This window comes from Scyliorhinus torazame, chromosome 6, assembly GCF_047496885.1.
Source record: "Scyliorhinus torazame isolate Kashiwa2021f chromosome 6, sScyTor2.1, whole genome shotgun sequence".
NCBI lineage: Eukaryota > Metazoa > Chordata > Chondrichthyes > Carcharhiniformes > Scyliorhinidae > Scyliorhinus > Scyliorhinus torazame.
The window spans coordinates 227308022-227331879 of record NC_092712.1 but is presented as its reverse complement, the minus strand read 5'-3'; the positions used below and the strand labels follow the sequence as shown (position 1 = coordinate 227331879).

At 52.2% G+C, this 23858-nt stretch overlaps 1 protein-coding gene across 1 annotated transcript in view; it reads left to right on the top strand.

Annotated features, from left to right (window-relative positions):
- The window catches only part of ube2ql1 (ubiquitin conjugating enzyme E2 QL1), a 47816-nt gene extending 32257 nt beyond the window's left edge, over positions 1-15559 (top strand). The window contains exon 2 of the mRNA XM_072509488.1: positions 14181-15559. Coding sequence (XP_072365589.1) covers positions 14181-14312 — 132 coding nt within the window. The 3' untranslated portion in view covers positions 14313-15559. The remainder of the gene's footprint in view (positions 1-14180) is intronic.
- Positions 15560-23858: the final 8299 nt, after the last annotated feature.

The following is a 23858-nucleotide window of genomic DNA, read 5'->3' as shown; positions in this document are numbered from 1 at the left end:
CGAGGCAGCCGGAGCAGTGGTGCTGAGCCTGGAGCACGAGACAGCCGGAGCGGCGGTGCGGAGCCCAGAGCACGAGGCAGCCGGAGCAGTGGTGCTGAGCCTGGAGCACGAGGCAGCAGGAGCGATGGAGCTGGGCCCGGAGCACGAGGCAGCCGGAGCGGTGGTGCGATCCCCGGAGCACGAGGCAGCCGAAGCGGCATGCGGAGCCCGGAGCACGAGGCAGCCGGAGCGGCGGTGCTGAGCCCGGAGCACGAGGCAGCCGGAGCGGTGGAGCTGAGCCCGGAGCACGAGGCAGTCGGAGCGGCATGCGGAGCCCGGAGCACGAGGCAGCCGGAGCGGCATGCAGAGCCCGGAGCACGAGGCAGCCGGAGCGGCGGTGCTGAGCTCGGAGCACGAGGCAGCCGGAGCGGCATGTGGAGCCCGGAGCACGAGGCAGCCGGAGCGGCGGTGCTGAGCCCGGAGCACGAGACAACCGGAGCGGCGGTGCTGAGCCCGGAGCACGAGACAACCGGAGCAGTGGTGCGGAGCCCGGAGCACGAGGCAGCCAGAGCAGCGGTGCTGAGCTCGGAGCACGAGGCAGTCGGAGCAGCGGTGCTGAGCCCGGAGCACGAGGCAGCCGGAGCGGCGGTGCTGAGCCCGGAGCACGAGACAACCGGAGCGGCGGTGCTGAGCCCGGAGCACGAGACAACCGGAGCAGTGGTGCGGAGCCCGGAGCACGAGGCAGCCAGAGCAGCGGTGCTGAGCTCGGAGCACGAGGCAGTCGGAGCAGCGGTGCTGAGCCCGGAGCACGAGGCAGCCGGAGCAGCGGTGCTGAGCTCGGAGCACGAGGCAGTCGGAGCAGCGGTGCTGAGCCCGGAGCACGAGGCAGCCGGAGCGGCGGTGCTGAGCCCGGAGCACGAGACAACCGGAGCGGCGGTGCTGAGCCCGGAGCACGAGACAACCGGAGCAGTGGTGCGGAGCCCGGAGCACGAGGCAGCCAGAGCAGCGGTGCTGAGCTCGGAGCACGAGGCAGTCGGAGCAGCGGTGCTGAGCCCGGAGCACGAGGCAGCCGGAGCGGCGGAGCTGAGTCCGGAGCACGAGGCAGCCGGAACGGTGGTGCTGGGTCCGGAGCCCGCGGCAGCCGGAGCGGCGGTGCTGAGCCCGGAGCACGAGGCAGCCGGAGCGGTCTGGAGCCGGAGCACGAGGCAGACCGGAACGGCAGTGCTGAGCCACGATCACGAGGCAGCCGGAACGGCGGTGCTGAGCCACGATCACGAGGCAGCCGGAGCGGCGGAGCTGAGTCCGGAGCACGAGGCAGCCGGAGCAGCAGTGCGGAGCCCGGAGCACGAGGCAGCCGGAGCAGCGGAGCCCGGAGCCCGGAGCCCGGAGCACGAGGCAGCCGGAGCGGCGGAGCTGAGCCCAGAGCACGAGGCAGCCGGAGCGGCGGAGCTGAGTCCGGAGCACGAGGCAGCCGGAGCGGCGGTGCGGAGCCACGATCACGAGGCAGCCGGAACGGCGGTGCGGCGCCCGGCGCACGAGGCAGCCGGAGCAGCGGAGCCCGGAGCCCGGAGCACGAGGCAGCCGGAGCGGCGGAGCCCGGAGCCCGGAGCACGAGGCAGCCGGAGCAGCGGAGCCCGGAGCCCGGAGCCCGGAGCACGAGGCAGCCGGAGCGGCGGAGCTGAGCCCGGAGCACGAGGCAGCCGGAGCGGCGGAGCTGAGTCCGGAGCACGAGGCAGCCGGAGCGGCGGTGCGGAGCCCGGAGCACGAGGCAGTCGGAACGGCGGTGCTGAGCCCGGAGCACGAGGCAGCCGGAGCGGCGGTGCGGAGCCTGGAGCACGAGGCAGTCGGAACGGCAGTGCTGAGCCACGATCGCGAGGCAGCCGGAGCGGCGGAGCTGAGTCCGGAGCACGAGGCAGCCGGAGCGGCGGTGCGGAGCCCGGAGCACGAGGCAGTCGGAACGGCAGTGCTGAGCCACGATCGCGAGGCAGCCGGAGCGGCGGAGCTGAGTCCGGAGCACGAGGCAGCCGGAGCGGCGGTGCTGAGCCTGGTGCACAAGGCAGCCGGAACGGCGGTGCGGAGCCCGGAGCACGAGGCAGCCGGAGCAGCAGTGCTGAGCCATGATCGCGAGGCAGCCAGAACGGCGGAGCTGAGTCCGGAGCACGAGGCAGCCGGAGCGGCGGTGCGGAGCCCGGAGCACCTGGAGCGGCGGTGCTGAGCCTGGTGCACAAGGCAGCCGGAACGGCGGTGCGGAGCCCGGAGCACGAGGCAGCCGGAGCAGCAGTGCTGAGCCATGATCGCGAGGCAGCCAGAACGGCGGAGCTGAGTCCGGAGCACGAGGCAGCCGGAGCGGCGGTGCGGAGCCCGGAGCACCTGGAGCGGCGGTGCTGAGCCCGGAGCACGAGGCAGCCGGAACGGCAGTGCTGAGCCCGGAGCACGAGGCAGCCGGAACGGCAGTGCTGAGCCATGATCGCGAGGCAGCCAGAACGGCGGTGCTGAGCCCGGAGCACGAGGCAGCCGGAGCAGCAGTGCTGAGCCCGGAGCACGAGGCAGCCGGAGCGGCGGAGCTGAGCCATGATCGCGAGGCAGCCAGAACGGCGGTGCTGAGCCCAGAGCACGAGGCAGCCGGAGCAGCAGTGCTGAGCCCGGAGCACGAGGCAGCCGGAGCGGCATGCGGAGCCTGGAGCACGAGGCAGCCGGAGCGGCGGAGCTGAGCCCAGAGCACGAGGCAGCCGGAGCGGCGGTGCGGAGCCCGGAGCACGAGGCAGCCGGAGCGGCGGAGCTGAGCCACGATCGCGAGGCAGCCGGAGCGGCGGAGCTGAGTCCGGAGCACGAGGCAGCCGGAGCGGCGGTGCGGAGCCCGGAGCACGAGGCAGCCGGAGCGGCGGTGCGGAGCCCGGAGCACGAGGCAGCCGGAACGGCAGTGCTGAGCCACGATCGCGAGGCAGCCGGAGCGGCGGAGCTGAGTCCGGAGCACGAGGCAGCCGGAGCGGCGGTGCGGAGCCCAGAGCACGAGGCAGCCGGAGCGGCGGTGCGGAGCCCGGAGCACGAGGCAGCCGGAACGGCAGTGCTGAGCCACGATCGCGAGGCAGCCGGAGCGGCGGAGCTGAGTCCGGAGCACGAGGCAGCCGGAGCGGCGGTGCGGAGCCCGGAGCACGAGGCAGCCGGAGCGGCGGTGCGGCGCCCGGAGCACGAGGCAGCCAGAACGGCGGTGCGGAGCCCGGAGCACGAGGCAGCCAGAACGGCAGTGCTGAGCCATGATCGCGAGGCAGCCAGAACGGCGGTGCTGAGCCCGGAGCACGAGGCAGCCGGAGCGGCGGAGCTGAGTCCGGAGCACGAGGCAGCCAGAACGGCGGTGCGGAGCCCGGAGCACGAGGCAGCCAGAACGGCGGTGCGGAGCCCAGAGCACGAGGCAGCCGGAGCGGCGGAGCTGAGTCCGGAGCACGAGGCAGCCGGAGCGGCGGTGCTGAGCCTGGAGCACAAGGCAGCCGGAGCGGCGGTGCGGAGCCCGGAGCACGAGGCAGCCGGAGCGGCAGTGCTGAGCCCGGAGCACGAGGCAGCCAGAACGGCGGTGCTGAGCCCGGAGCACGAGGCAGCCAGAACGGCGGTGCTGAGCCTGGAGCACGAGGCAGCCGGAACGGCGGTGCGGAGCCCGGAGAACGAGGCAGCCGGAACGGCAGTGCTGAGCCCGGAGCACGAGGCAGCCGGAACGGCAGTGCTGAGCCCGGAGCACGAGGCAGCCGGAACGGCAGTGCTGAGCCATGATCGCGAGGCAGCCAGAACGGCGGTGCTGAGCCTGGAGCACGAGGCAGCCGGAACGGCAGTGCTGAGCCAGGATTGCGAGGCAGCCGGAGCGGCGGAGCTGAGCCAGGATTGCGAGGCAGCCGGAGCGGCGGTCCTGAGTCCGGAGCATGAGGCAGCCGGAGCAGCGGTGCGGAGCCCGGAGCACGAGGCAGCCGGAATTAAGGCTCCTGCTCGAGGTGTATATTTAGGAGTTTTAATGTCCGATCCTAGGGTCAATTTGTGAATGATTTGGTGCAGGAAGGTATAAAGAAGGCAAAGAATGTCAAAGAGTCGAAGGAAAACAGCAGAGAAGAAGGGAGAGAGTGAATGTTCACCATCGTGTGAGAGGGCCAGCCAGGGAGCCAGCAAGATGATGGAGGTCGGGCCTCTGGGTAGTGACGCACTTCTTACAGCAGAGAAGATGACTGAGGTGATGTCCTTGGAGTTGGAGAAGCAGTTTGCGAAACATATGGAGGTGCTGAGAAAGGAGATGGCGGTGGCGTTGAAACGTTGGTGGAGGAGGCATGTTGGTACAGTGCAAACAGGCAGTGCAAATCTGCACTGGGCATAGTGCCAGGGCACTGCCCAGATAATTGCCTCTCACGGCGGGGGGTGAGTATACTTACCTTTGTGCCCCCATTATTTCCCCTCAACTGAATCCCGTTTTTAAAAAGCTGTTGTAAACATCACATCGGCACTGTATGAATATTCCGTGGCGGCGGATCATGTGGGGGGGGTGGGGGGCAGGGTTGCTGGCTAATCATTTTTGAATTCATCAAAATCCATTAAATTGAGCATCTGGCCCTTTGTAGGTGTGAACCTCGTGATGTCACCAGTTAGGGTCATGGAAAATCGGAAAATTAGATCACTCCGAAGAGAATTGCGATTATGATTCTCTCCAGATTTTCCACACGCGTCACCATTTGCTCTGACGGCAAAGGGGGGTGAAAATCGCCCCCCAGTAGATGCATTGGTTTTGATCTTCCAGAATTCCCTAGATTCTGAAAAGGTTGTGACCCTCACGACAGTCACAGGGTGTGGACTGCCAGGTTCCCCGTGACCTCGGATGAATACGCGCTTCCCCGTTAAGGGGCGAGGTTTTCCCTTAACAAGGGAAGCCAACTGGACATAGAAACCCCGACCCGGATGTGGGGCGGGGCGGGAGACCCTTCGGGGAGTGGAGTTGTATATATCGTAGCTTGTCGTGCAGTTAAAACTTTTGTTGCTTTCATCATCGCTTCCTTGTGGTTGCTCTGCCTGGATCTAACAGTCCCTGTAGATTAGGCGGGAGACAGGTCAGTTGTCTTGGCATCAGGAAGTAGGGAAATGTTACAAACTGTTGTTAACGATTGGGTAACAGAGTGCTTAGAATCGCATTATTAGGCAGATCAACATGGTTTCATGAAAGAGAAATCATGTTTGAAAACTCTGTTTTCTGATGAGGTAGCTGGCAGAGTAGATAAATGGAACTAGTAGATGTATATGTAGATTTCGAGGAGGTATTTGATAGGATATACACAAATGGTTGTTACACAAGACTAGGATTGGGGCTGATATATTAACATGGATTGAGAACGTTAATGGACAGAAAACAGTAGGGATAACTTGGTGGGTACATCTAATGAGGTGCCTGAAGGATCAGTGTTTGGGCTTCAGCTTTTATAATCAGTGTCAACAACTTAAATCAGGCTTGTCCAACCTTTTCACTTATGGGGGCCACATTTAGACTTTTTTTCTCAATGAAGGGGCCAATGAGCAAATTTCAGAAAGATAACACTTGGCACACTAAACGGAACATCAAGGGGCTGGTTTAGCACAGGGCTAAAGAGCTGGCTTTTAAAAGCAGACCAAGGCAGGCCAGCAGCACAGTTCAATTCCCGTACCAGCCTCCCCGAACAGGTGCCGGAATGTGGCGACTAGGGGCTTTTCACAGTAACTTCATTTGAAGCCTACTTGTGACAATAAGTGATTTTCATTTCATTTCATTTTTTAAAAAAAGGAAACAATTTCTGAACAAATGTAAAGCAATGGCAGAATATGCATTTAATAAGTTTAAAAAATAATAATTAATAAAAATGACCAGGTGAGAGGGTCAGTGTGTGTGTCCGGCTCACTCAGTCTCAGGCTCTTCACACACTCATCCTCATCACGGTGAATGAGTGTTGGTGTGGAGTGGTGAGAGCGAGTGAGAAACCTGAGACTGGGAGTAAGGCATAGACTGTTCCTCACACACACTCACTACCCCCACACACACGCACACTCACTACTCTCCTTACACACACTCGCTACCCTCCTCACACACACACACTACCCCCCACACACACACTCACTACCCTCCTCACACACACACACTCACTACCCCCACACACACGCACACTCACTACTCTCCTTACACACACTCACTACCCTCCTCACACACACACACACACACACTACCCCCCCACACACACTCACTACCCTCCTCTCACACACACACTCACTACCCTCCTCACACACACACACTCACTACCCCCACACACATGCACACTCACTACTCTCCTTACACACACTCACTACCCCCACACACACACTCACTACCCCCACACACACGCACACTCACTACTCTCCTTACACACACTCACTACCCTCCTCACACACACACACACTCACTACCCTCCTCACACACACACACTCACTACCCTCCTCACACACACACACTCACTACTCTCCTTACACACATTCACTACCCTCCACACACACACACTACCCCCCCACACACACACTCACTAACCTCCCCACACACACTACCCCCCCACACACACTCACTACCCTCCTCACACACACACTCACTACCCACCCACACACACTCACTACCCCCACACACACACTACCCCCCCACACACACTCACTACCCTCCTCACACACACACACTCACTACCCTCCTCACACACTCACTACCCCCACACACACACTACCCTCCTCACACACACACTCACTCACTAGCCCTCCACACACTCACTGTGCCCCGCCACACACATACACATTCACTGCCCCCAACACACACTCACACTCACTACCCCCTCACACACACTACCCCCTCACACACACTCACTAACCCCAACCCACACACACTCACTATCCCCCTCACACACACTCACTGCGCCCCGCAACACACATGTTCACTGCCCCCCCCACACACACACCCTCACTACCCCCTCACACACACTCACTGCCCTCCCCACACAAACACACTCACTGCCCCCACACACAAACACACTCATTGCCTCCACACAAACAAACACACTGACTGCCGTCCCCACACACACACACACTCACTATCCCCCCTCACACACACTCACTGCGCCCCACAACACACAAACATGTTCACTGCCCCCCCCCCCCCAACACACGCACACTCACCCCCCCCCCCCCCCCCCTCCCCCACCACACACACACACACACACACACACATAGATTTAAGGTAAGGGGCAGGAGGTTTAAAGGGATTGGAGGAAAGCACCCCAGAGAGTGATGGGAATCTGGATCTCACTGCCTGGAAGGGTGGTGGAGGCGGGAAAACTCACAATATTTTAGAAGCATTTAGATGTGCACTTGAAATGCAATAACATACAAGGCTATGGCCAAGTGCTGGGAAATGGGATTAGAATAGGTATGTTTTTGATGGTTGGTGCAGTTAGGATGGGCCGAAGACCCTCTTTTTGTGCTGTAAAGCTCTAAGACTCTGTGATATCAAAAAGATTAATTTTTTTAAAAACTTTATTTATTTCTCAGTTATCTGTTGAAACAAAAAATCTCCTATTTGGGGGACTAGCTACTATGCACCATTTACATCTTGGCCACCAAGTCTAATTCAGTGGTTATTTATTAAAATGTGCCATCAATATTATTTAACCTAAATATTGACAATTTAACATCAATATCTGCTGCTTCTTTCCACTAAGTGCACTTTATTTAGAAGGTTCTTTTCTCTATGGGGCTCAGAATTGAGAGCTTTGCTTAGCAGGAATGCCTATCAGGAATTCAGACACATGTTACACCTGAATAATAGCTCAAAAAGCATGCCGCGTGAATGTCTTCGTTTTCCAATGTATGATTTCAGCAGATTCCCTATGGAAATTGGAAGTTTAATGTTGAATGCTTTAGTGCTATGATTCAATAATGCAGGCATTTTGTTTACCTTAACACCAGTGCGTGTGCATCATGATAGACCCGCTGCATCACTCAATTTCTTTTTGAGCGTTTGCTATTTAATTGCATCCCTAAGTATTTAAACGCCATAGAACAGAGTGTTAATTAGTTGGAAATTTACACTGAAATGTATTTGACTCGTTTAACTTCCTCTGCACTATTTTTAGTGAACTGGAAAATGCACTCATTTTAAATTTCTATCTCCGTCATTTTAACACAGTTGCAAACTTGTTTACTTTAAATAGATTGACTTGATTACAATAATGGACAGAGGAATCCCATGACTATGCTTCAACAAATGTTAAGATAGCGCAGAGGGCTTTTTGCTCCAAAGTCTCTCACAAAGGATGTAGTTAGTGTGAGAAACTGGGCTGATTCTTTGGGTCTCACCAGGGACATGAACTGTCACGGGTGGGACCCAAATATATTGACGCCAGTTGGAGTGTTTAGAGAAGCCATTCCTGGAGCCAGGAATGTTCATTGCTCCAGGGGAGGGTGGAACAGTGATACCGTCTCCCTCCCAATTAAGGCTATTAAAGTTGTTAACTTTTCATGAAGGTCCACAGTGTGCACATGCTGCCAGCGGCTGACCAGCTGAAAGGCGAAAGGTACAGACTGGGGAGCCATTCATGGCCACCCCATGGAATTACCTTGACCCCATGAGGAGGTCAGCAATGCAGAGAGTCTCAATCTTTGGGAAAGAGATGCCCTTGGTGCTCTGCATTTGCTGGAACAGTGGCCAGTCAACACTCAGGCATTAAATGAGGTCAACACCACCTAGGCGTCATGGGGAAAGATGAGCAGGGGCAAGGCTGCCAATCAGAATGGGGTGGCCATCTGTCCAGGATCTACTACCAAAATGCAGCTACCTTGAGATGACCAAGACCCAGTGACACAGGGGACTGTGACTCTCTAGGCAGATAGTCACAAACATAATCAAAAACCTTACACCTCAAATCCTCACATCACTGGGCACCATGTCCTGTAAGTAGCTGTTAAAGTTACTATGGCCTTTAATTTCTTCACGTCTGGCTCCTTCCAAGCATCCGCTACATACCTTACTGGCATCTCGCAAATGGCTTCAAACCACTGCATCTCTCAGCTCATTGGTACCCTATTGTCCAGAGCTGGACAGTACATTCATTTCACAACAGATATGACCCTGTAGAAACAGAGGGCAGTGGGATTCAGTGCAATCACAAGATTCCCCCAAGGTGCAGGGCATCATCAATTGAAGCCATGTGGTATGTTCTCGGATGCCTTGATGGTCAACAATCAGATTCATCAACAGAGAGGACTTCCATTCCATCAAGATTTAACTGGTCTGTGATCACAACAATACCTTTCTGTGTTTGTGCATTCATTTTCTTGGCAACAGCCATGACTCCTTCATCATCTGTCAGTCTTCGCTGCCTCAGTTCTTCACTCCAAAGGCCATGGGCGGGATACTCCGCCAGCGGGATTCTCCGTTTTGACAGCGCCCAGGGGTTTCCCGATGGCGTGGGGCTGCCCCACAATGGGAAACCCCATTGACCAGCCGGCTTAACGGAGAATCCCACCGGCAGGTCGAGTCTGAAAAGTGGCGTGGCGGGGCGGAGACTCCAGCCCCATGAATGGGTTCTAGAGGACAAGGGATATCCCGTGAGGAGATGACTTCTGACCCTTCTGCAGGAGCCCTAGACAGAAGCACTGAGGGAGTATAAGATTTAGCAGAACCCTCAGATTGTGATTGTGGTGCCTGGACCACTTGGGTGGTGTCCTCAAATACCCTCTTGTAAAAGTCTCAGTCATTCTGGTGATCTGCTGAGTTCTCCATAACATTGCCCTCCAGGGAGGTGTAGATATTGAGGATGGTAAGGCCCTCTTGGAGGTAGCTTAACTGGGGAGGAGGAAGAGGTGAGAGTGAAGGAGGAAATGGAGGAAGTGGGAGATAACACTGAACAGGGAGGCACCCCTGTTGCACAAAGAGGTGGTTGGGCATAGCTCAGGGGCTTGTGAATGTCATGAATATGAAAGGGCTCCTGATTCAGGAGTGTTTCACCAGATCTCCTCTGACCCAATTGAGGGGCATGGAAAGGAGGGGTGTCTGAGGTACTTTTACTAACACATGCACACAAGATGCAGCCTAGAGTATCTGTCACTTGCTGCTATTGAAGGAAGCACATCTGTACAGTCTTTGTCCTTACTGTGGAGGATCCCATTGCCTTTTTCACCATATCATACCACTTTTCCTATCGCTGCAGCTATAAAAGGAGTCCCTGACATGTGCCCTTAACTGTCATCTTATACATTGCAAAGAGAGAGAAAAAGTAGAGCAATTATGAACCTACACCTGTGACCCTCTCAATGCTCTGTCTGATGCAATGGCATCCACTTTCAGTCACTACAATGCTTTGCTCCTGCAAGCTCAAAGGAGGTGCAAGCAGCTTTCCCACTTGTCTCAGTTTACATGTGATTCTCGTCCTCATCATAGCTTGTCCCTGCTACACTGATATCCCTCAGTCAGGGAGGCCAAGAAAGGCTGAGGATGATGAGGATGCCCCATGAGCAGTGGCACACTCATCCTCCTCCATGACACCCCAAACCCTTGCTGTGCACTCTGGATGCCTGGAGCTAAGATACCAGCTGGAGTGCAGTTGGCATCCCCTCCAAGGATCTCTGCATCATCAGCACCACTGATTGGTCCATGCTACACAGCGCCTCATGCACCCTGTGGATATCAGTGCATAGTTTCTACATGCACTCTGATTAATACCACGTATGGCTCTCCATGAGATTGGCCATAGCCTCAGTGGAGGAGCTCATGCACTCAAACCCTGAGCCAATGTGGTGCATGAGCTGGATGGATTCCTCCATCCTCAGACCAAGACCCCACTCTGCCACAAGAAGCTCTGACATGTAGGAGTACATCTCTTGCCCAGAGTCTTCTTGGTTGTGACTCCTGAGACTCTGCATCTGTGTCCAGCTGAGCAGGACTATATATTTGTCTTTTCTTGTTGAAGAGGAACTGAACCCAGCTCCCTCTGCCTCTGGCACCTCCTCCTGCTGATGAGTGCTATGATCATTTACCCTGTGCCACCTTATAACACATGCAAGGATCCACTGAGGTGAGAATATTTGCTGGTGGACAGTGCACTCGTAAGGTCTGATGATGCTTCTTCACATCTCTCTTGCTCCCCTGGGCCTGCAGCAGGAGGGGGTGCTTTGGGTTGGACATCTGCACCTGCAGGAAACACAAGAAGTGATAATGAGAGCTAGCCCAGAATAGTAGAAACATCTGCAATGTAGTTCAATGCACAACATTTTATCGAATGGGCTGGAGTGCAGTGCACCTGGAATGACCACATTGCTTCACCATATGCTCCTCATTCACCAGGGCTGACTTCCTCATCCACTATCCTGGCCATGTTCATAGTTCTCTCTACCACTGGGGTAATCTGCAAGAAAAATGGTACTCCTCCTTTCTCAGCCTGCTTTATTTTCCTATTTCTCCTGTAATAAAAAAAGAGAACAAGATGAGGCACTGCAGTCCTCTGTGTCCATTATCATGTGCCCCTATTCATTAGAAAGTGCATATCATAGAATCATAGAATCCTACAGTGCAGAAGGAGGCCTTTCGGCTCATCAAGCCTGCACCAACCCTCTGAAAGAGAACCCTACACCCACGCGCTATCCCCATAACCCCATCCAAACTTTGGACACCTTGGCCAATTCACCTAACGTGCGCATCGTTGGACTGTGGGAGGAAACCGGAGGACCCTGAGGAAACCCATGCAGAGAAAGTGAGAGTAGAGAGTCGGACAAGACCGGAACTGAACCTGGGTCCTTGCTGAGCCATTCTGAAGAGTGGGCAAGTGCTCTAGCTTCACATCCCTCCCATGTTCAGGAGCAATATGGCCTGAGATACCTCAGCTTATATGGCTGCTGCAGTGTTGGGCGATGCACTCACCTTTCCAGCTCATTGAACCTCTTGTGACACAGGGTTTATATCCATCTAACCATCTCCCTCACTGCCTCAACCATGACATTAAGGTCCGCATCACTGCCCCACGTGCCAGCCCTGTCCCTGGTGCCAGGCCTCCGACTATCCTGTGACAACTCCCATCCTATGCAATGCTCTGATACTCTGCAGGATTCTTCTTTCAGACAAACAGCCTCAATAATGATCACAATGATGATTTTAAATCAGGCCTGCACTTCGTCTGACCCACCTATGATCTAGCCCCCGTAGCCTCCAGTTGGACGGCAAACACATCCCTATGGCAAAGAAGGGTTGCCATGAATATTGTGCAGCAAATCAGACTCCTTCCGATCCCTCCAGGTGGGCTCATTACCTGACAAGATTCTCCACTCCTGTTTCCCACTCCCAACGCAAAAAGTCAGCTCTGAGTTGCTCACTCTGTTCTCACAAAGTCTGAGGAATTACTTTACATGATGCTGTTTTATGAAAATAGTTGCATTTACTCTGCATCTGCGTTGTGTTATTATTGACTTAAAAGCACTTGGTACTAACATTGGGTGCTAAAATTGTTTGACTTTCCAACATTTACACAATTACATCAATGACATGATTCATGGAAAAGTACATATATTATACGAACATGATAAGCAATATTGCAGAAATCATTGACAATATTTTTGGCAAACATGAGAAGATTCTCTTGTTTTTAAATACATTTGAAAAGGTCAGAAACTGCAATCCTGGACATTAGACGAGATCTAGCGGCTCTGTTCGCCATGGACGCAAATCCCATTATGGCCGCTAAATCTCACAGGAAGGCCAAAACAGAATTTGTGCCGGCGAGATCTCGGTTTGAGCTCTTTCAACCCCCCCCCCCCCCCCCCCCCCCCCCCCACCCACCCCCACCCCGCCAACCCCTTGCCGGCGAGAACTTGGTTTGAGATCTTTCCACCCCCCTCCCACTCCCGGTTTGTGATTAGGGGACGTGAACCTGATTCCATGAATGTGAATGCGTTTTAATGGATTACAACCCTCCCCCACCCCCAAGCCAGTGCAACATTACGCTGGCACCAATCACTACTGGTTTTCAAAAGTTGAGGGAAAAGGTTGGGCTATGCCAATGAGCAGTGCCAGGTGGGCATAAGAAGGGAGAAGTTCCAAGGGGGTTCTGGTAGGGGGGGGGGGGGAATAACCCTCCTCCAGTGGGAGGTGGGGGAGAGCCCCGATGACAGTACGAGAGCAGGAAAGTTCTGATGATAGCATGGGAGGGGCAGGGAGAGGGAGAGCCTCAATGACGGAGCGGGACGGTGCCCCGATATTGTGCTGGGGGTGGGGGAGGAATTGTGCTCCGCTGCTTGCGAATGGGTGAGGGATGTATAATTGTGATACATGCAGTGTGGATGTTTTCAGATGGTTCAGTTGACTCCTCGCCAGGTAGGGTGCCCTTGGATGTCAACACGATCAACCCTCTTTCACCTCAGTACATGCTTCAGCATTGAAATAACTTCACCCACAAGCTTTTTAATGAGCCAACTCCCAAGTGAAAATGAATGGGAATCTTTACAACACTTCTCTTCACCTTCATACGAGAGACAGCTGACACAGATAATTCATTGCTTTTAATTTATTTTTTATTCCTTCAAAATATTTAAATGTCAGTTATCAGAGGAGATTGCAAATATTAGCTTTACTGCAGCTTCATTAATACTGGTTTTGCAACCTACGAAGGCTGCCTTTTAAATACATTTTCCGTTTTTAATAGATTCTGGGGTAGATTTCTAACTTGACCATCTTGCCTGTAAACTCACAGGGCAGAATTCCCTGATTCCTGAGAATCCACTGTCACTTCCCATCCCTCCCCTCTACCCCCAAACTGTCCTGCTACCCGTCAGTCTATACATCACTCTTTAGACTCCACTGCTATCTTTAATCCATGGATGGGTATTCTATCGATTGGTGAGCTGGCTGACAGCACTGGAAATGCACAGACTGCTTGCCCATCAAATTTAACTGACATTTAAGATCAGACTTGAGTGGGCTTCTTGCTGGGGACATTACAATCGGTCCATCCACTGCCTGCCAATGCACGCTACACATCAAACTTCTACTGTCTTTAGGGGCTGTTGATCGGCTTTAAGGAGTACTATCTTTACAAACTTTCTTTTCATGATGAGGATGTTCTTTAAACATGTGAAAGTTGGTTTTCTTCCTATCATTGCAGCGAACAGAATCACTGACCCATTTTGTTTTGTGTTTTCTTCATTTGATACAGGGTCGAATTTGCAGAAAAGTAGGGAAGACAAAGAAAGCCTTCACTCGTAAAGAAGCTGAAGCAACATTTAAAAGTTTGGTGAAGACACATGAGAAATATGGCTGGGTCACTCCACCTGTATCCGATGGTTGAGCCATAGTGCTCACAGCATTTTCAACCCCAAAAACACTTTCACCTTCTCCGTGCTGTGTATGATCCATTCTTTCTATTTCAGCTTCAGTTAAACATGGCGATACTAAGGAGACATTTACGTTATTTAAGAGGGGAGATGTTTACAGATAAATGCCTGAGGTGAATTTTTTTGGGGCGGGGCGATCTGTTTCGTCGCTGGAATTGACTTCATCTGAATTTGGTTGTGCTTCATTATGTTTGCTTCATTTGCCCATCCTACTACACTTTAGTATGCTTCGCTCCATGCTAGTGAACAAATGGCATCATATGTTCCATTCATCGCCATTCCACTAATTTAAATTTAAATGAAGCAGTTAATATTTAATACCCAGGTGGCAAGCATAAGTTGACATTTTGCTGTGCTGTTTTTCACAGGTCACTGGTCAATGCAACTTGAAAATTGTAATTTCTGTGGAGCTGTGCTCTATTGTGGCTAAAATTTAAATTCTACATGTCATGTAGCAGGTTATTGATCACCGAAAATGAACTGTTCTAACTTCAAGTCCAGTGGGACAAAAGTAGGAGGGTTAAGTGTTTCAGCATCATTATTGATTGGCGTTACTGTACATTATTTATGAAAACAGTCTTTAGCAGCAGGGGGAGTCACCTCTGTCATTCAAGCCAACATCTCACAGGGTTAATGTGCCTATGTGGTAAATAATGTCAGGGTTAATAGTAGAATTGTACATCAAATGTGTGTGGAACTAAGGAAAGCCACATGCTCATGATAGATTGTAGAGGAGTAGTTTTAAGACGCTGCAGTGATACATTTCAAAATCCTGCAAGAAATAAATGTCTTAAATGATTCAGATGTTTCAATTCCTACTGTATCTGCATGTTTAAGGAATCAGTGGTTGCTAGTTTGCTGAAAGAATGTTGCTATCATTTGTTCTGTGTCAAGAGCTATTACATTTTGTCAAGTGGTAATGACATTTGTGTTTTTTTTTGTTTAATTTATTTGTGGTTTGCCAAATGCATAGCCTTTTGAGCATGTGACGGGCATTCTAACTGAAGGGAAAAAACTTAAAAGAACCAAGTTTGTTAAAAGTGTCTGAATGGGATCAATTGCACTTATGCTGGTATCTCTGTATAGTTCTTTAGTGAGCAAGTATTTTGGGGGGAGGGGGGGGCATGTAAAAGGCAAAGAAAGGCAGAAGAATGGAAGAGAATATCATATTGGACAGAAAATAAATGCTCTTTTTAACCTGCTCTTTGGCGTAATTAATTTTTGGACCAGAGAACTCTGTATTTTTGTATGTGTTCTGAATCATAAAGTGGTAAAGTGAATCACAAAGTGGCTCTTTTTACACAATTTTTTTTTAAATTTTCATGCACAGCACAGGGCCCAAATAGACATTATAGAATCATAGAATGGTTACTGCACAGATAGAGGCCATTCTGTCCATCACTTCCATGCCAGCTCTGCAAGAACAACTCTGCAGGTCTCACTCTACTCCCTTTTCCTTATAACCAGGCAACTTTATTCTCTTCAGGTGCTCATCCATATCCTTTTGGACAGTAATAATTGAACTTGTTGACCACACTCTCGGGCAGTATGTTCCAGATTTGCGTTAAAAAGTTTTCCTCATGTCACTTTTGCTTCTTTTTCTAATCACCTTAAATCGGTGTCCTCTGGTTCGCAATACTTCCACCAATGGGACCAGTTCTTCCTATCCACCCTGCCTAGACCCTGCATGATTGCCTACGGCGCAGAGGACCCAGGTTCGATTCCGGCCCCGGGTCACTGTCTGTGTGGACTTTGCACATTCTCCCCGTGTCTGCATGGGTTTCACTCCCACAACCCAAAGATGTGCAGGTTAGGTGGATTGGCCATGATAAATTGCCCTTAGTGTCCAAAATTGCCCTTAGTGTTGGGTGGGGTTACTGGGTTATGGGGATAGGGTGGAGGTGTTGACCTTGGGTAGGGTGCTCTTTCCAAGAGCCGGTGCAGACTCGATGGGCTGAATGGCCTCCTTCTGCACTGTAAATTCTATGATATGATTTTAATCCGCTCTGTCAAATCTCCACTCAACCAAGGGCAGCATGGTGGCGCAGTGGTTAGCACTGCTGCCTACGGCGCAGAGGACCCAGGTTCGATTCCGGCCCCGGGTCACTGTCTGTGTGGACTTTGCACATTCTCCCCGTGTCTGCATGGGTTTCACTCCCACAACCCAAAGATGTGCACGTTAGGTGGATTGGCTATGCTGAATTGCCCCTTAATTGGGAAAAAATATATAATTGGTTACTCTAAATTTATATATATTTTTTAAAATCTCCTCTCAACCTTCTCTTCTCCAATGTATCCTTGTAACTGAAGTCTCTCATCCTAGAACCATTCTCATAAACCTTTGCTGCACCCTTTCTAAAGCCTTTACATCCTTTCTAAAGAGTGATGTCCTGACTTGGGCACAATACTCAAGTTGAGGTTAAACCAGGATTTTATAAAGGTTCATCAACTTCCTTGCTTTTATACTCTATGTCTGTATTTACACATCCTGGGGTCCCATATGTCCTTTTTAACCACTTTCTCAACCTGCCCTGCTACCTTCAACGATCTGTACACATATAACCCAAGTCTCTGTTTAGCATTCCCTTTATAATCGTACCTTTTGGATAATATTGCCTCATTCTCTTCCTCCTATCAAAATCTATCACTTTATACTTCCCTGTAATAAATTTTATTAGCCGCATGTCTACTCATTCCTCCAGCCTGTCAATGTGTTCTCGAAGGTGATCACTATGCCCCTCACAGTCCATGTTCTGTGCCATCTGAAAACTTAGAAATTGTGCCCTGTTCACCAAAGTCTAGTTCATTGACCTATATGAAGAAATGTAGTGGTGGTGGCACGAACCAGTGGGAACTCCACCATACACATTCCTTCGGTCTTCCTTCACCTCCTTATATTTGATGGTCTGTAATATATTCCTAAAAGGTAACAGTTCCCTTTTGTCTTCTTAATGCCAAAAAAATAGATTCAGTGATTCAGCTTGTTTGAATGATCAATTGGCATCTTTGATTAATATTACCATTCCCACTCCCTTTTCTAATTCATCCATCCAGATGTTTTGTAACAACGACAATGTTGTTAATGAGCTGCAGGAACTCCAGAAAACACTGAGAACATTGTCCACTGTATTTGAGTTTCCACAGCGGGAGAATGCTAATTCAATGCTAATTTCTTGTATGAAATTCTCTTCTACAGGCAGTTCCAGACAAGAATAATCTATCACTATGTCCATGGGTGATGTCTCTTCATCCTCTGCATTAGAGCCCAGAGCACACAAAGAAGATATTAGCTCTTCAGATCAGACACAGTGACAAAAATATATTGAAAATGTTCACAATTTTCTGCACCGTCATAATATTCCCACTGACACGATATGAACTTGAAGACCGTGTCGATTAAATATATGATTCTACAGCGCTTTCAAAGCAAATTGTTGTGGGACGCAAACTAATGGCCACGTTGCGCTCAGCGCAGATCTGTGCGAGCCAGATAGATCGCAGGAGAGGCCAAAATCGGGCCGGGCGCCGATTTGTTTCCGATCTAACCACCCTGCTCTTGTTGGCAGGATCCGGATCCGGATCCTGCCTAGAAGTGGCGAGAATCCAATAATCACCAATAAAGGCCAATCTTTTTTAAAATTTGTTCATGGGATGTGGGCGTCGCTGGCTGGAATTTATTGCCCATCCCTGAGGGCATTTAAGAATCAACCCACATTGCTGTGGATCTGAAGTCACATGTAGGCCAGACCAGGTATGGATGACATTTCCTTCCCTAAAGGACATTAGTGAACCAGATGGGGTTTTACAACAATTGACAATGGTTTCATGGTCATCTTTCGACTTTTAATTCCAGATTTTTTTATTGAATTCAAATTTCACCGCCTGCCATGGCAGGATTCATACCCGATTCCCCAGAGCATAACTCTGGGCCTCTGGAATACTAGTCCAGCGACACTACCACTGCGCCACTGCCTCCTCCATCTAGTCAACGAAACGGACCCCTATCAAATGACATCCCGTGATCTAACCGGCTGCCCAGTGAGCAGCCATGTAAGGACCATTCAGTACACCTAATTAAAAACATGAAGCTAGCCCAATGGCTGCTGTGGGAATCGGAGGAGGTAAGTAGCCATCTTCAAAACTGTGCAATCGTCCCGGTGCTCAGTGTGGGGTAGGAGGGGTGCTATCTGGGGGGGGGGTGCCCCTGGGCTGGGGGTGAGGGGCTCAGCGCCCACGGGTCTAACAGGCCATCCCCTGATTATGTATACCCATACTGGGGTCAACTACAGCTGCTGCTCATCGGTCCCACTGAACACCCCAGGACACAGCCCTGTCCACAGTAATATGGTGAAGGTCACTTTAACTTCCTCTGGCCGTGGTAGCCTGTGACTGCAGAGCTGAAGGCTATTGCTACTAAGGAACTGGCATTGTCAGTTACACGAGCATTTCACAGCTCTCAAGTGGATCCATGTGGGTTGACGTGTCATGTTGCAGGCGAATATTGCTGCCTAGAATCCCATTCAGACTGTGAGGCCTGCACACCTTTCCTGAACACAGAGGCAGCAACCAACAATCAAACACCCAAGAGCTGGGCTTCATCGCTGAGGATATCCGCACGCCCAGAGTGTGCGTGTGTGGATTGGGGAGAGAATCTGACCCCGGTGCAAATAATGTTCCCGGCAGGGGCCTGGGGTCCAGTGGCCAGGGAGTGTGTGTGCAGGGCGGGGTCCCCCGGCACAGCCAGCTCATTGGATGGCACCCTGAGAGATGGCAGGGAATGTTAGGGTGGGGGAGGCTTGGGGGACTCAAAGGTCCCGGGATGGAAGTCATAACTAACTGTCCATCTCTCACCCTCTCCAAATCCTTACAAATATCACATTATGGATTGTGTTGTGGACCCTGCCCTTGTGGTGCTGGTGGCAGGCCAGGCAGCCAGACACCAGAGAAGGCAGTGGCAGCAGCGTTGAAGGAGGTTCAATGTGACAGGCGATGTGCAGGGGCCACCCCACAACCTGAGGACCCTGCCATCCAACAGGCCGGGGAGGGACCCAGACTGGGAGGCTGGTGATGGCCCAAGGTTTACAGGCACCGCTGGTCGTTCTAGGAGATGTCAAACCACATATGCCGCAGGAGGCTCCGTCTCAACAAGAGGACAATGCGACACCTGTGCCATGTCCTTGCAGACTTGGCACCACATGGAGGAGGAGGATACCCGCACCGGTGGCTGTGAAGGTCACCACAGCACTGAACTTTCATGCTTCAGGTTCATTCCAGAGCTCAAGTGGGGACTTATGTCATTCTCCACCATATAGCCGACAAGTGCATCTGTGAAGTCATGGACACCCTGTTTGCCCGGGCAGTCAATTACATAAACTTTGACCTGGACCCAGCCCATCAAGATGCCCTGGCAGCAGGATTCTCCACCATCGCTGGGATGCCTCAGATCCAGGGGGTAATAGGTTGGACGTATGTTGCCTTGCGTGCACTGGGCAGTCTGTGAGTGCCATTTCTCAACAGTGTCATAATATACACCAGTATATCATGGTGCAGACACACACACTGATGGACACACAGCAAGACCAATCAACACACACAACACTGCAGCCAATCACCAGTTAGAGCACACTCACTATCAAGACAGGGGGCATCAGAGGTCCCGCTCATTCGGGATGCAGCCTCTTAGAAGGACAGAGCTTACAGCACAGATCTTCACCATGTGCTGAGTGCATAGACTGGTTAGGACAGGCATAAGTCTTTAGTTTAATCTAACATCGTGTTAACCCACAGTGAAAGTATGTTCAACAGTTACTAACTTAATAAAATAGTGTTGTACTATTTTAAGCGTTGGTGGCCTGTATGTGTTCCACGGATCCAGAGCACCCAACACATCATGATACCAGGAGTTGAGGGATATTAGAACTTCTTAGACCTACCTGCAAGTGATCTGCCTTCCACCAGCATACAGCCATCCTGCAAAATGGACAGCGTCCGCCCGCCGCCGCCGCTCTGCATCACTGGTAACCTAGGGGGCAACTGGAAGATATTCAAACAACGCTTCCAGCTCTACCTTGATGCCACAGACCAGGAAGCTGCCTCAGACACCAGGAAGATCGCTCTCTTCCTATCCACGGCCGGGGAACATGCCATCCACATTTTCAATTCTCTCACCTTTGCTGATGATGAAGATAAATCAAAATTCAAGACGGTCCTCCTCAAGTTTGACAGTCACTGCAACATCAAAGTGAATGAAAGTTTTGAGTGCTATGTATTCCAACAGCATTTGCAGGGAAAGGATGAACCTTTCCAGTCCTTTCTCACTCACCTCCACATCCTTGCGCTGTCCTGTAATTACGGGCCCACTTCCGACTCCATGATACGCGACCAGATCGTTTTCGGTGTTCAGTCGGACCCCCTACGCCAGCAGCTCAAGTTAAAGCAGCTCACCCTAGCGATTGCCATCGAGACCTACGTGCTACCCGAACACACCATTCATCGGTATTCCCACATCCAAGCGGCTGAACGGCGCGGCAAGGTCCCCATGATGCAGAACAGGTCCAAGCAATCGAGCAACTCCAGGGCCTCAGCCTGGATGAGGGCGGCCATTTTGCGCGCTTTTCGCGGACTCCCGTGCTTGTGCGCACCGAACGAGGGGACGGCGACATCGACGAATGTACTGCGCAGGCGTGCACCACGTACAACCGCACCGCACATGCGCGGTGGCACAGCGAACGTACTGATGCTACTACGTGCGGCAACTGTGGCTCCACCCACTTAAAGCGGCAATGCCCTGCCAAATCCCGACGATACCTGAGATGTGGCAAACTTGGCCACTCTGCTTTATGCAGATCAGCTCAGCCTGCCAACTCTTATCACTCCAGCCAGCCTCGCAGGAATGTCCGGGCCATTCAACCCACGGTCACCAAGTCCGATTCGGGCCTGCTACCCGATATTGACACCGAGGACCCGAAGGCGCCTTTTCGAGTCGGTATCGTTACAAAAAACAGGATGTCCCCGAAGCAAATATTCCAGCCTCTATCGGTATACAGCATCGATCCAGACGATGAGTGGTGTGCCACCCTTACGGTCAACCAGAATTCGTCACCCACCTCAGAGACTAAATTTATGAACTTTGCGAACTGATGGACTCTCTGAATTGTTTTGTTGCTTTGTTTGATCGTTTCCCTGGTTTGTATATAGTGTTGATCTCGTTACTCTTGCATACTGCTTCTCTGCACCAGGCACCTTCCCATGTAAATAGCTTAGTTCTCATGTACGTAGTCCTGTAAATATGTCTTAGCACCCCACACGTAGTTAGAAACATTCTCACCATACATTATTTATTGCCACACATATGCATTTTTTTTTTATAAAAGGGGGGATGTCTGAATATACACCAGTATATCATGGTGCAGACACACACACTGATGGACACACAGCAAGACCAATCAACACACACAACACCGCAGCCAATCACCAGTTAGAGCACACTCACTATAAAGACAGAGGGCATCAGAGTTCCCGCGCATTCGGGATGCAGCCTCTTAGAAGGAAAGAGCTTACAGCTTACAGCACAGATCTTCACCATGTGCTGAGTGCATAGACTGGTTAGGATAGGCATAGGTCTTTAGTTTAATCTAACATCGTGTTAACCCACAGTGAAAGTATGTTCAACAGTTTCTAACTTAATAAAATAGTGTTGTACTATTTTAAGTGTTGGTGGCCTGTATGTGTTCCACGGATCCAGAGCACCCAACACAACAAACAGGAAGGGGTTCTACTCCCTGAATATCCAACTCGTATGTAACCACCACCTTAAGATCTTGCATGTGTTTGCATGCTTCCCAACAGGTGTGCATGACAGTTACATCCTAAGGCAGTCCAAAATTCCCAACATCTTCGATGGACACCCCAGGATGACGGGTTGGCTTTTGGGGGAATAAGGGGTACGTGCTGTGGTCCTGGCTAATGGTGCCAGTACAGAGGCCAGAGACCTTTGCGGAGACCCAATATAACGAGCCCCATGTGGCCACCCAGGCGGTGCATCAGACTGCTCAAAATGCTGTTCACTGCACTGCAGTACACCTCTCAGAGAGTTGACCGCCTTGTGGTGGTCTGCTGTGCCCTTCACAACCTGGCACAGCAGCAGGGCAACATGATGGAGGTGAGGAGGAGGAGGGACATGTGGCCTCGACTGAGGAGGAGGGAAAGGAGGAGCCGGACCAAGTGGGCTGGAGGACAAGCCTGGGGAGAATTTGCGGGGGCAGCCAGAGGATGGAAGATAGGCTGTGGCAGGGAGTTCTACATCCTCGCCCACTTCTTGTAGTATGGGGCTTCATCTGTCTCTCACCCCATTCGCACCAACCTTCGCTCCCACCCACCCTCCAACTCCCCTCCCCACCCAGCTCTCTCCCCCCCCCCCCCAACCATTCTCCCACCCACCTATCCATCCCCACATCAAGCCACCCCCCACAATTGCCCTATCCCCACCCTTCCAGGGACTGTGCAGCATCACTCCAGGGTGATATGCCTGTGTCAGCATTGCATCGGGTCGATATACAAGATGGAGCATGATGATATGTGGGCAGCACGGTAGCATTGTGGATAGCACAATTGCTTCACCGCTCCAGGGTCCCAGGTTCGATTCCAGCTTGGGTCACTGTCTGTGCGGAGTCTGCATATCCTCCCCGTGTGTGCGTGGGTTTCCTCCGGGTGCTCCGGTTTCCTCCCACAGTCCAAAGATGTGCAGGTTTGGTGGATTGGCCATGATAAATTGCGCTTAGTGTGCAAAATTGCCCTTAGTGTCGGGTGGGGTTACTGGGTTATGGGGATAGGGTGGAGGTGTTGACCTTGGGTAGGGTGCTCTTCCCAAGAGCCGGTGCAGACTCGATGGGCCGAATGGCCTCCTTCTGCACTGTAAATTCTATGATAATCTATGATATCTCACTGTGAGGTGAGCTGTACTGCTCCTCAATCTATACCATATTCTGACTCTTGCCTGCCTGCTGCCCGGGCACTCACACCATCAACTGCACATGGTATGCCTCGTAGGAAGGGGGGGAACAGATCTAGGACCACTGTGTATGGGAGGCTGGGGTCGAGGTAGGGCACCAGTGGGTTGGGGGGGGGGTCTGGTGCAGGCCAGCCCGTAGTGTGAATAACATGACAGAGGCTTCACATGTCTCGGGTGTAACGTGTTTTAATGGTGTACAATCGTGACCCTAACTGTCCCGAGCTAACAGTTGTGCCCCCCCCCCCCCTCCGGGACTCGGGAAAGCTGGTGACTGCTGTCCTTGTAGGGAGGCTCCAGGTCAGCCTCCAGTGCTCCCTCTTTCCGGATGGTGCCCATAAGGTCCTGGGGGTCACCTTGGGATGGAGGGTTGGCTGGAGTGAGCTACAGTGGCTCCTGCATCATTTGGCTCTGCCAACCATGGTGGCTCCCCATTGTCTGCACCATGATGTTGACGCCCTCAGAGATGCCCCTCTGTGAATGGGCCACGCTC